This window comes from Bos mutus, chromosome 23 (genome assembly GCF_027580195.1).
Source record: "Bos mutus isolate GX-2022 chromosome 23, NWIPB_WYAK_1.1, whole genome shotgun sequence".
NCBI classification, from domain to species: Eukaryota; Metazoa; Chordata; class Mammalia; order Artiodactyla; family Bovidae; genus Bos; species Bos mutus.
Genome location: NC_091639.1, coordinates 47,184,979 through 47,198,451, shown reverse-complemented (window position 1 = coordinate 47,198,451; position 13,473 = coordinate 47,184,979). Strand labels below are relative to the sequence as shown.

Here is a 13,473-nt window from a genome sequence, read left to right as displayed (position 1 = left end):
GTTATCATAATTTAAAAACCGATATCAAATAAAAAAGCAGTGAAGAAAGCATCACAAGTAATCAAAACTGGCCTCTGCATTAAGGAAACATATTTCTGTTTAAATTAAAAAGTAAGCTGATATATCTTTCAAAATGAACTGTAATTTCCTATATCATTCTATAAAAGCATACCAAGTTCCAATACAGCCTTTTCACAGAAACTCAGGTGTAATCACAGCACAAATGGAAAAACAATTTTGAAAGAGCAAACAAAGGTTTTGTATGTCACCCATATATCTACTTTTGCAGTCACAATTCTATCTACTTTGGCATTAAAAATTACTCTGACTGCTTAAGCTAGGCTATTCAGACATTCAGAAAGCACAGTCCTGTCAGGCTCGATTTCAGCAGTGGGCAGGAAATCAGGGAACCACAGTTACAATGTATCATTTCCTGCTGTGAGGGTATCACAGAAAAATTCACTCAACAGCTATCACCACTGAAATTGAATGAGTTTCTTTCTACATCTAAATCCCTTGAAAATGGTATCCAACTTATGTTAGCCCAGGTGATTTTGCCTGCAGTTACTCCAATGAGAACAAAATCAATAAAATTCTATTATAAATTGAATGTAAATTATTTTTCCATAAGCATGAAGTTTAATCCATTTTGTAAAAAAAAAAAAAAATTCTCTCTAAAAAACTACCAGCAGACAATAAGAAGGATAATGATGTATATTTCCTTACAACTAAGAGACAAGAGGCACACAAACCCAATAAAAACCCAGGCTGACATGGGTTTCCACATCAGGCAAGGACTACAAACATTACAATTACTACTCTTCCTTGTTTCAGGCTGGCCTCATATTTTCCCATGTGGTCCATATTTTCTTATTCATTCCAATTTCTAAGCTGCAACAGTCCAATGAACTGCAAGAGCACTGAGATGCATTTCATTTTTCTATCAAAAATATCTGTACCTCACATTGTCAAAAGTCATAGAACTGCACCCTTAAAATGAGTACATTTCATTGTACATAAATTATACTTCAATAAAATTGATTTATAACAAAGTATACACATAACATCCCTATTAAGATAGTAGCTCTACAACACTACACAGGTGTTTTCACCATATACACTTAAAGCCCCTCCAAAAGATCTCTACTTTCATGACTACATTTTTTTATATTCCTTTACATTCTCAGCATATTCTGCAAGTACATGACTCCCTAAGTAGAGGCTGTTTTGACTGGACTTTGACCCAGGATGGTCAAATGATTACAATAAAGAAAAGGTTGCCTGAGAGACTGGTTATGAAAGGCTGAGGATGGGTGGGAGTGAAATAAAGCTCTAATATCCAGAAGAACTAAGACACTGAACTGACGGTCACTGTCTCTTTTCCCTACAATTCACAGAGGATGGGACGTTTCTGAGATGGGCTGTCACAGGCTGAGGCATGCTACAATGCCCCCTCACAGCTGTTCCCTAATAAGAGAAAACCAGGAACATGAGATTGGGGTTTGGTGGGGTTTTTGGAAGGAGAGGAGATGAAGGGGACAGCTAATGAGGATGATTATGACAAGTCACATCCAAAGACCCCGTCACACACTTTCTGCACACTCCTTTGCTCTTGCACAGCATTACCAATGGCTCATCATGTTAAGGCTTTCATTCCACAGATCAAAACAGCGAGTTTCATAACAGATTTGGTTTTATTCTGTTTTTAAATACAGTCTTCAACAATTGTATATGTCACTGGAGGAAAAAAAATGGGGTCTTTCTAAAATCACACAGACAAAAAGAAAGAAAGGACTCTCCCCAGTTAGCTATCGACTCCAAGAAAGAGTCCCAAGTCCCAGAACAAAAGGCAAAACCAGCACTGAATTTCTACAAAGTATAGAGTGTTTCTTTACTTAGTGTTTCCAAGAGCTTTCCCTTGGAATTGACAAAATTCACCGTTTCGTCTAAACTACCATCTCATCCAGTCTCAACATTTAGTAGCTTAAGAAACCTACTGCTGCTGCTGCTGAGTCACTTCAGTCGTGTCCGACTCTGTGCAACCCCATAGACGGCAGCCCATCAGGCTCCTCCGTCCCTGGGATTTTCCAGGCAAGAGTACTGGAGTGGAGTGCCATTGCCTTCTCCAATGCATGAAAGTGAAAAGTGAAAGTGAAGTCGCTCAGTCGTGACCAACTCTTAGCGACCCCATGGACTGCAGCCCACCAGGTTCCTCTGTCCATGGGATTTTCCAGGCAAAAGTACTGGAGTGGGGTTCCACTGCCTTCTCCGTAAGAAACCTAAGTGAGAGGTAAATTTTAAAACCTGAAGGGGTCTTCTCCCAGCACCGGCTCATCCAGGAGATTCCCTGAGGTGCGGCCATGTTGCAATAACAGGGAAAGAGGAAAACAGGAGGACAGACAGATGCCTTGCTCTCATGGAACATACACCCCAGACAAACACCAAAATCAAATGAACACGTAAAAACGACCATTTTGGCCAGCGACACTGCTGCACAGCAAACAGAGCTGAGAGCGTCACAGAGGCCCAGGAATGCGGGCTGGCGACCAGGAGGAGCCCCCGTGAGGCTGAGGACCCAGCTCGCCCTATGACCCAGGTCCCCAGGGGCCTCCTGTGGACGATGTGTCTGCTGCCCACGGAGGACCACAGGGGCTCAACTACAAACGGGCTTCTTATTCCCTTTGTATTATCTTTTTAGAGCTGCTTTCTACACGGTAGCTACGAACAGCTAAGAGGGCACCATTCACCTTTGGTGAGTCCAGGCCGTCTGGCTTACCTCAGCCCAATCTATCAAATTTAGTTTCCTTTTTACCGTGAATTGCGTCCGGTTACCAGGACACAAACACGTAGACTTGCAAAATTCCCACAGGTCACATGTGGCACCAGGCAGCTCACCACCTGGGTAGCCTGAACACCCCGACCGCGCTCCTCCAGCAAGGCCAGCACGGGGGACGGCTCCAGGTGATGGGCCCACCTACCCCGGGGACGGGGCTGCCGCAGCTCAGCACCCCACACCCCAGGACCACGGGCACAGCCATCACAGACTGAGAAATCCAAATCCATTCATCTAAAAACCGTTATTGTACTTTTTAAAATACATGATTATCTAAACACATTTCAAGTATGACAGAGAAACATGCTGTCCAATCCAATACGCATCAGTTACGACCATTTAAAAATGAATTTAAATGAAAACACAGGAGCTATACTTCAAGCACTCAACAGCCTAAGCAGCTGCTGGCTACTGGGTTGAGTGGTGTGGGTACAGAACACTTCCATCATCACAGAAAGTTCCACTGCAAAGTCTTTAGCTGCTAATATTTCACAGTAACTACCACAACGTTTTCCCAGGCTTTTAAGGAAAACTGTTTCCCATAGTATCATCACCATTTTGTACTTTGTTAGGGCTTTATGCCTAACACAGTATAAAATAACTTTCTTTGTTACTTAACTATAGGACAATCAATATTGTAAAGAAAATCAAAGAGTAAAGAATGGGAAATTTAATAACTACAGGCAATGAAACTACTTGAAAAACATAAATAATCATAAACTTTGCTTTCCAGGAAGACTGACAGCATCCGCAACGCATAAATGCCTAAGAAACCCTGGACTCGCAATGAACGGACACTTGACCCTCTGGTTGGGAACAAGCTGCATGGACGCAGTGCTGTGGGGGCCGTGAGCCCAGAGTCAGGGGCCACTCCTACGCTAACAGCCACCATAATTTACTGTAATTACTTTAGTCAAGATTCTCCCTTTTCTGACCAACAATCAGTTCTGTAAGATCAGAAGTGAACACGTATCCCGAGAACCTAACATCATATCTGGCACCAAGTAGTCCCCGTGTGTTAAATCAATGATAAACAAAACTAATTCTTCAGATGCTAAAAGATTTGTGACCCTGAATCTACTCCCAAGTCACAGCCAGTACATACAATCTCACTACAAAGTCTACTATTTACAAAGGTATCTATTTGCCTCGGCTGGATGGCCAGTTGAACAAGCAAAGAAAGATTTTCCTATCTTCTTTCTATATCACTGAAAAGAAAATCAGTACTTTATATTCTTATAAAAATCACTGTTAACCATTTTTTCAACTTTCCAACATGTTAAGCTAACAAAGTGACCTAACTATAAAACCCCAGGGTAATTCAGTATTGTACATAAATGAAGTGGTTTACTTGTAAAACTGATGAAAGTGAATAATATTAAAAGCTGTCTTCAATCCAAGAGAAAACCCTCACTGTAATAGGCAGATCAATGGCTTCCAAAGATGTTCACCCATAAACACGATAGGTTACATAGCAAAAAGGCCACTGAAGATGTAATTAAGATGTAATTAAGATGAGGGACCTTGAGGTGGGGTGATTCTCCTGGGTCTCCATGTGGACTATCCAACCACATGAGCCTATAAAGCAGAAAGCTTTCTCTGGGAGGAGGCAGATATGCAGCCAAATAAGTCACCCTTGATAAATGAGAAGGACTGGGGCACCACTGCTGGCTGAGGCAGGGGACCACACGTGAGGACCACAGAGCGGCCATGGGGGCAAGGGCGGCAGAGGCAGGAATGTGGCCCTGGCGACAGCCTGCAAGGGGCGGAGGACCTCAGGCCCACCTCCACAAGGAACCAAACCCAGCCAACAACGCACATAAGCGCAGCAGCAGATTCTGCCCCCGAGCCTCCAACAGGAACCACAGCCCTGCTGACACCTCGATTTTAGCCTGGGGAGGCCCAAGTCACACTTCTGACCTGTATGAAAAAAGTAAGTGCTGTTTTGATCCATTCAATTTCTGATAATTTGTTAGGGCTACAATAAAATTCTAATCCAGATGCACTATAAGGTTTAAAATTCATTATTCTGAATTCTGTCTTCGTCAAGTGACTGCTTCCCTTGCTAGGCGCATGGCCACTCTCTCGCCTCTCCTGCCCCAGGAAGGCGCCCCACTCCCCGCCCTGCCTGCTGCTGGGCGACACCTCCTCCTCACGGATCAGCGCAGCGCCCCTTCTCCACCAGGCCCTCACCTGGCCGCAGACGCCGCAGAGTCTGCAATTTTTCTTCACAGGCTTAGGCAACAAAGAAAGCCTAAGAATATCCAGTGAAATGGGAATGGTGATGTAAAGATAGATATATACATCCTCAACTAAGTATTACAAATCACTTAAAATTAGAGCCGTGAAAAGTAATCTCCTTTATCATAATAGGTATGATATATTAAGTGAAAATGAATGTTTTTAAAGTTTAACCATTTAAATTTTTATTACATAAAAATATGCACAGAGATCACAACGATTACAACAAAAACCTAGCAGCAACTATATTAGTGAGGCAGAATTCGTTTCTATTTTTCCAAATTTTATTGGGTTGGCCAAAAATTTCCTTCAGTTTTTCTAAGTAAAAATAAAACACATTTTTCATTTTCACCAAGAATTTATTTGAAAAACATATTCACCATTTTGTTCTACTACCTTCTGCCACAGGCACTTAACACGTTACATTCATAAACCTCTTAAATGAAACTAAACACACTTAAATGAAATCAAAATGCAAATTTCTTGAGAACAGAAATTGTGTCATTTTTTTATTCCAAGCACAATATAGGCACTCAGTTCCTGATGGGATGCCACTAATGAAGAGCTTGCATTTCCATAAGAGATTGAAGCAAAATGCTTTCCTGTGGATAATTTAACTTTTAACTATAGAAGTAAGTTCAGCTAAGAAAATCTGGGCACAATGCCTCTACATTCTCAGAATTATGTATATTGTTAAGCAATATCCCAAATTACTAGGTTGGAAAAATGTTATAATAATTCTCTTTCAATGTCTAAATCCTGTAAAATGACTTGACAATTTCCCTATAGCTACTTTCATTTTTACAGGTATTGGTGTCATCCACCATATTAGTTTTATTGACAAACTTAATGAAAATGCTACTCATCATTCCTCTTTGATCATTAAAGGCACTAAACAAAATTATACCTAATAATGATTTCAATTTCAACCTCCTAATGTTCTTCCTCTCTAGGTTATATTTAAACTATACAGTTCATACAAATGAATGATGATTATTTTTTCTAACAAGATTATCATTATCATCTTTCAAACTAAACAGTACTCTTTCCTATTTTGACCTAAGCAAAAATAAGGTAAGAGAAAAACATTATATTTAAACAGCCTAAAGAGACAATTCAGTATGCTTGAAAGACTTTCACAAGGTTACTTTGTATAATAGGAAGCCACAAACTATGCACATCAGCTACATACAGATGACTCTGACATGGTAATAAAACAAGAAACCATTTGATTAAATAATAATAAAAACAGCAACATCGGTTGGTGCATATTACATGTAGCATCCAGCCCTGGTTGCCTGGCAACCAGCCATGAGTGAATTCCACAGAGAATGAAAGCCCTAAATGAATGTACAGTTTCTGCATGTTTCAAGGACTCAAGAAGTGTCAGTAGTTAATCTAAATTCTTGTTGACAATGACCAGACTGGGGTAGAGGAAGAGGAATCCACCATTATTGCACAGGACTGAGCACTGACTGGAGGTAAGATCCAATCCTTTAGGTCTATGTCTTCTGAATTAGTGGTTTTACAGAAGAAAGAACTGTAATAATATAATTTATAAATTATATAAATTATAAGAACTTTATGCAGGAAAAAAGCAACAAAACAGCACTTCTTTGGTGGCACAGTGGGTAAGAATCCACCTACCAATGCAGGGACGTGGGTTCATTCACTGGTCCGGGAAGATCCTACACACCACGGGGCTACTGAGCCCCTGCACCACAACTACTGAACCCGCACTCGGGAGCCTGAGAGCTGCAACTTCCGAAGCCCACACACCCTCGAGCCTGTGCGCAGCAACAAGAGAAGCCACGGCAATGAGAAGCCCTCACACCTCAACAAAGAGCAGACCCTACTTACCTCAACCAAGACAAAGCCCACACAAAGCAACAAAGAACTAGCACAGTTATAAATAAATGAAAAAACTATTTTTAAAAATATCACTGGTATGATATATATTCATTTATTCAACAAAACATATGGAAGACCTATCATGAAAGGCACTTTGCAGCTCTCATACTTTACTGGAGAAATCAGATGAAGAAGCAAGCAATGACAACAGCACAAGTCCTGTGACAGAGGAGCCACTGGTTATTACAGGAACACACGTGAAAACACGAATGGACACTGGGCAGGAGTAGGGTGAGAACCAGGTGGTCTGGAAGAGGTCATCAGAGGAGGCAAATGAAGACAAGTGGTCTTTAGGCGGGTCACAGAAGTAGAGGAAGGGGGAAGAGCAGTCCCCGCAGGAGGCAAGCACAAGCCTGGCACTCGGGAAGAGCCCCAGGGGCCCCACTGGCAGAAGAAGTCAGGGTGTCAGCACTGAGACGAAGTCCAGAGTCAGGCCGGTTCCTTCCTGAAGGACCTTGTATGCCAGGCTGAGGTGTTCTCACCTCATCCCATGGGAAAATGGGGAGACAAAATCCTTTTAAACTGAGAAGTAACAGAATCCCTGCAGTGATGACGTGAAACAGTACAGAGAGGGCAAAGCTGGCACCAGAGGGAGACACTGGAGTGGGGCTGGGATGGGAGGAGGATACCTCCAGGACACAGAGCTCTCAGGAAGGTTAACAACTGTGCAGTATTCAGGCTGCTCCCAGTCCCTCAAGAGGTGTTCGCCTGGACCCCACCCTCCCCACTGCAGAGATGGCAGGAGAGGAGGAAAAGAGGGACCGACTGGGGAGGCAGGGGGGAGGACTGAAAGATACTGGAAATAAACTCCAGGCCAATTTCTGACCAAGCAGTGGCACTCTAGGTTTCAGAAGAATAAAAAGAAACCATAAAGGAAAACACTAAAGGTGCTTAGCTACATAAAACTTGAAAATTTAGGCATGCTAGATAATGCAACATAATAAAGAAAACTTTCAGAAAAAAATCTTTGTAACAAAAACAATGAAGAGTTACTACCCTTTATATCTAAAGTCTGTGCTCATTTGCTCAGTCCTGTCTGACTCTTTGTGACCCTATGTTACTGTAGTCTGCCGGGCTTCTCTGTTCATGGGGATTCTCCAGGCAAGAATACTGGAGTAGGTTGCCATTTCCTCCTCCAGGGGATCTTTCCAACCCAGGGATCAAACCCATCCATGTCTCCTGTGTTTCCTGCATTACAGAGGGATTCTTTACCCGCTGAGCCACCAGGGAAGCTGGTATTTATATCTAAAGTACATAAGATCAAATAAAACCAAGAAATGCTATCAATAAATAGGCAAAGATACAGAGAATTAAAATTACTTTAAAATAAAATGGATAATTAAAATGTTTTAAAATCACTCTTAATACAGTCAATGCAAGGTACATGATACCAATAGTATCTCTATGGTAAACCTATTAAATTAGCAACTGTTTTCACTGTCCCATCTGTTCATGGTACAGCAACATGGAGGATCTTGTACAATATGAGAGCATAAGTAGAATAAGGTTTTTGAAAAAGAAATAAATATACTTAAACCTTTAAAATGATTCATAAACTTTGACAAATTCCACTTTTGAAAACCTATGCTAAGAAAATGATCAAAAATACAGATAAAGATTTACATACAATATTTTTTGTACTAGTGAAAAGAATGAACAGTGGTCTAAATACTCCATAATGAACGATAAATACACTATAGGATAACCATACAAGAAAATAAAATTAAGCTTTTCAAGAGATTTTAGTAACATAAAAAATGAAAAAAATAGCTAATTACATAATAGTATAGTGATGACATGCTTTTCTTCCTCCTTTTCCATATTTTCTAAGTTTGCTTTTTAAATAATGAGGATAATTTTTTTTCAATTTAGAAAACAAATAAAACTTATCTGAACTACTCCCAATAAAACATATGCAGGTTCCTCAAGTCTGCCTTAGTCTCACAGTTAAGAAATTGGCTCATTCCCTTTGAAACCTTTCTCAAGTCAGTCATCGCTACTCATTTTAACTTAACAACCAGTTCTACACACTTTTATTCAATTAAAAGAACTTTCTATAGTACACTGAAGTTAAGGGTAACAAGCACATGGCACTAAGAACTTAAATCACAGAATTAAAGGGGGGAAGAAAGAAGAGGAAAAGAAAACCTTTGTAAAGTTTCTAGCCCTGCAAGGCGCTTCACCCACAGCGGTGCTTTACCCGCTGTGCTGGAGGGGCACTTGCACGCACGACAGGGTGCCTTTGTGTTGTTACCTGAGGTGGTTGAGCAGAGGCTGGAGTCTCTCGTCGGACTGCACGGCAGGCAAGGACCTGGCTGTTAACTGAAAGCAGAGAAGTGGGTGAATAACCACACCAAAGGCCTCAGACTGAACTTATTTGAATAATAAATGCAAAATGGGGACAAGAGAATGGAAGGAGAGGGTGTTCCTAAAACTTAAGGACACTTTTTCCCAATTTTTAAATCAAAGAATTTTAAAGAAAGCTGATCCATTCTTTCATTAAAGCTAACCATATGACCTGAGCTTTACAGAGTCAATCTTACATATGTCCTGAGTCTGGAAGTAAACAAAAAGGGGGCAAAACAGAGAGTAAGAGGGAAGCATCCACCTGAGTTCATGAAAAAGCCTCTGGTCACAAAAATATTATCTTTGAAAATAAAAATGGAAAAACTTCTAAATCTATAACAACCAATCATGTAGCACTGAATCCTAGGATGATGAAGAAATTAGGGAGAGAGACTTTCATTTATAGCTCAGCCACTGTGAAACTGGTTACATGCAGAAGTGTATGCATACACATACATACACACACAAACAAACACTGATTCCTTCATTTTGACAACAATGTTACTATAAGAAACCATATTAAGGCAATTCACACATCTCACACTCTTGCAAAGTAATGCTCAAAATTCTCCAAGCCAGGCTTCAACAATATATGAACCATGAACTTCCAGATGTTCAAGCTGGATTTTAAAATGGCAGAGGAACCAGAGATCAAATTGCCAACATCCGCTGGATCATCAAAAAAGAAAGAGAATTCCAGAAAAACATCTATTTCTGCTTTATTAACTATGCCAAAGCCTTTGACTGTGTGGATCACAGCAAACTGTGGGAAATACTTCAAGAGATGGGACTACCAGGCCACCTGACCTGCCTCCTAAGAAATCTGTATGCAGGTCAGGAAGCAACAGTTAGAACTGGACATGGAACAACATGCTCATTCCAAATCGGGAAAGGCGTACATCAAGTCTGTATATTGTCATCCTGCTTATTTAACTTATATGCAGAGTACATCATGAGAAACGCTGGGCTGGATGAAGCACAAGTTGGAATCAAGATTACGGGGAGAAATATAAATAACCTCAGATATGCAGATGACACCACCCTTATGGCAGAAAGTGAACAAGAACTAAAGAGCTTCTTGGTGAAAGTGAAAGAGGAGAGTGAAAACAATGGCTTCAAACTAATCATTCAAAAAATGAAGATCAAGGCATCCGGCCCCATCACTTCATGACAAATAGATGGGGAAATAATGGAAACAGTGGAAGACTTTATTTTTGGGGGCTCCAAAATCACTGTAGATGGTGACTACAGCCATGAAATTAAGACACTTGCTCCTTGGAAGAACAGTTATGACCAACCTAGACAGCTTATTAAAAAGCAAATACATTACTTTGCCAACAAATATCCATCGAGTCAAACTATGGTTTTTCCAATAGTCATGCATGGATATGAGAGTTGGACTATAAAGAAAGCTGAGTGCCGAAGAACTGATGCTTTTGTACTATGGTGTTGGAGAAGACTCTTGAGAGTCCCTTTGACTGCAAGAAGATCAAACCAGTCCATCCTAAAGGAAATCCAATATTCATTGGAAGGACTGATGCTGAAGCTGAAACTCCAATACTTTGGCCACCTGATGTGAAGAACTGACTCATTGGAAAAGATCCTGATGCTGGGAAAGATTGAAGGCAGGAAGAGAAGGAGACAACAGAGGAGGAGATGGCTGGATGGCATCACCGACTCTATGGACATGAGTTTGAGTAAACTCCGGGAGTTGGTGATGGACACGCAAGCCTGGCATGCCACAGTCCATGGTTTCGAAAAGTCGGACATGACTGAGTGACTGAACTGAACTGATATGAAGGCAATTCAAAGTATTCAGCACTGAAATATGACCCCCAATTGATCTATAAACAAAACGTAAGAGCCAAAGCCTTATTCCTAAATACTGTGTCAGGTTGAAAGTGTATCATGGAAATGTGAGCCTCTGATATATTTGAGTGCAATAATATTAACATTATATGTCCCTGTATCTATATTTCTCTCTTTTCTTGAGGAAGTCCTCTTATTCTACAAGAATTTGAACTAAAGAAATTTAAAACATTCATTCAAAGTAATAAGATACTTAAGTCACCTAAATAAAACACCAAAAGTAAAAGATTTCTTTTGGATTCAACTGTATCAAATATATAGCTCTTGTATTCTACTAATAAACCATTTGATAATTCACAAAAGAGAACCTTCTTAAGACAAAAAAAGAAACTGAAGGATATCCTCTGGTTTTATACAGGTTATCAGTTGTTTCTGACCCTCTGCGACTCCACAGACTGCAGCACGCCAGGCTTCTGTGTCCATCACCAACTCCCGGAGTTCACCCAAACCCATGTTCGTAGAGTCGGTGATGTCATCCAACCATCTCATCCTCTGTCGTCCCCTTCTCCTCCCACCTTCAATCTTTCCCAGCATCAGGGTCTTTTCAAATGAGTCAGCTCTTTGCATCAGGTGGCCAAAGTATTGGAGTTTCAGCTTCAGCATATATATAGGGTAACCTGTCTCTTTAATCATTTTGTTAATTAAAAGTAATTCATCAATTAATTTAATTCATCAAACCTAATTTTCAACATTTTATAAATAAAACTATTGCTTTAAAAACATCTAATAAATACTATATTGTGAAAAAATGTTGACCAAAATGCAAAATATGGAGTCATTTTTATATATTGTATCTAATAATAATGAAAAATCCTAATTCTGTGAGTCAAAACATATGAACAGTTAATAAAGTGAGACAGTCTGCTGCAATTTCAGTGCAACCAAAAGACTCTTAGTATCCCCCAAAAATGTTAAGTCTACTAGTTCATGACAAGAAAATTTTATCAAGGTTTTATAAATAAAACACTTTACTACACCTATATCTGCTAATGTCAAATCTCTTTACAAATGTCATTTTCATTGTTCAAGAGGTTTCATGGTTCAGAACTAAAGCTATGCTCTAAAATGGTTAAAATAATTGATTTAGATATTTCAAAATCAATTTTCTGAAAACAGATGAATCAGACAGTCTAGGCTTTTTCAGTTGCTCCTGTCAATCCATGTAGCATGATTCCTAATCAACCCATGTTTGCTAAATGAAAGCAAGCAGACAGAAACACCAGCAAAATATTTATAAACAGCTCTTCAATCCCTGTAGGAAATATTTCTAAATCATACTCCCATCTCCACCTGAGCCTGTTTCCTTTGTCCTGGACTATGGAGACAGCATCTCCACTCACCATATTTCTGCCTCCAATTCTTTCCTTTTATACCAAGGCTCGAGTGAAATTTTCAAATGAAAGTTACCCACTCCCTGAGTTAAAAATCACTTAAAATTCCCTCAGGCTAACATCATCACACCTACTCTCTCATCAGATAGCTTCCTAGAAACCTCCGCTTGTGCTGAACTGTTAAGACAAAGCAGACGACTGCTCAGCATCTCCACCAGACAAGGCAGGGCAGAGCAGGCAGAGACGGGCCCCAGCTCCAGTTTCCGAAACGCAGCCTCAACGATCCAGTCCTCTGCCCACCTCTTCCCAACCCCCAAAACCTATCTCCAAGTTTGAATCACTTACAACAGTAATTCCTAAAACAAGGATCAATGTTCCGGGTAAAATCACATCGAGGAAGATTTCTGAGTTTTCCAAAGGTTCTGCTTTCAACTTGTAAAACAATTAGCATTTTCAAAAAGAGCATACATCTTAGATTAGGGTTTTGTCAATGAAACCGAAACCACAGTGAATGGGAATACTGTCAGAGATAAGAATAAAATTCCTGCCTTCAAGAATAAACCTAGTCTTGTTTTCAAAATGATAAAATGAACTAGCAAAGATTATTCATTTATTTTAGTATTAAAAATACATCTTACAAAAATGGTTCAAGCAGAGTAGAAGGATGTGAGCTCATCTTCTCCTGCAAGAACACCAAAATCTCAACTAGCCGTTCAACAACCATCAACAGGAGGACACTGGAACCCACCAAAAAAAAAAACCACCACTTCCCAGGACAAAGGAGAAGCCACAATGAGACAGCAGGAGGGGTGCAATCACAACAAAAGCAAAGCTCACACCCGCCAGGTGGGTGCCCACACTGGAGATCTGTCATTGCTGTGAAGGCTTTAGGCCCCACATCAGGCTTCCCAGCCCAGGGATCCGGCAAAAGACTGGGAATCC

At 40.4% G+C, this 13,473-nt stretch overlaps 1 protein-coding gene across 1 annotated transcript in view; it reads right to left on the bottom strand.

The window, feature by feature from the left end:
- The window catches only part of PRIM2 (DNA primase subunit 2), a 336,446-nt gene that overhangs the window by 122,163 nt on the left and 200,810 nt on the right, over positions 1 to 13,473 (bottom strand). The window contains exon 8 of the mRNA XM_005899721.3: positions 9,240 to 9,307. Coding sequence (XP_005899783.1) covers positions 9,240 to 9,307 — 68 coding nt within the window. The remainder of the gene's footprint in view (positions 1 to 9,239; positions 9,308 to 13,473) is intronic.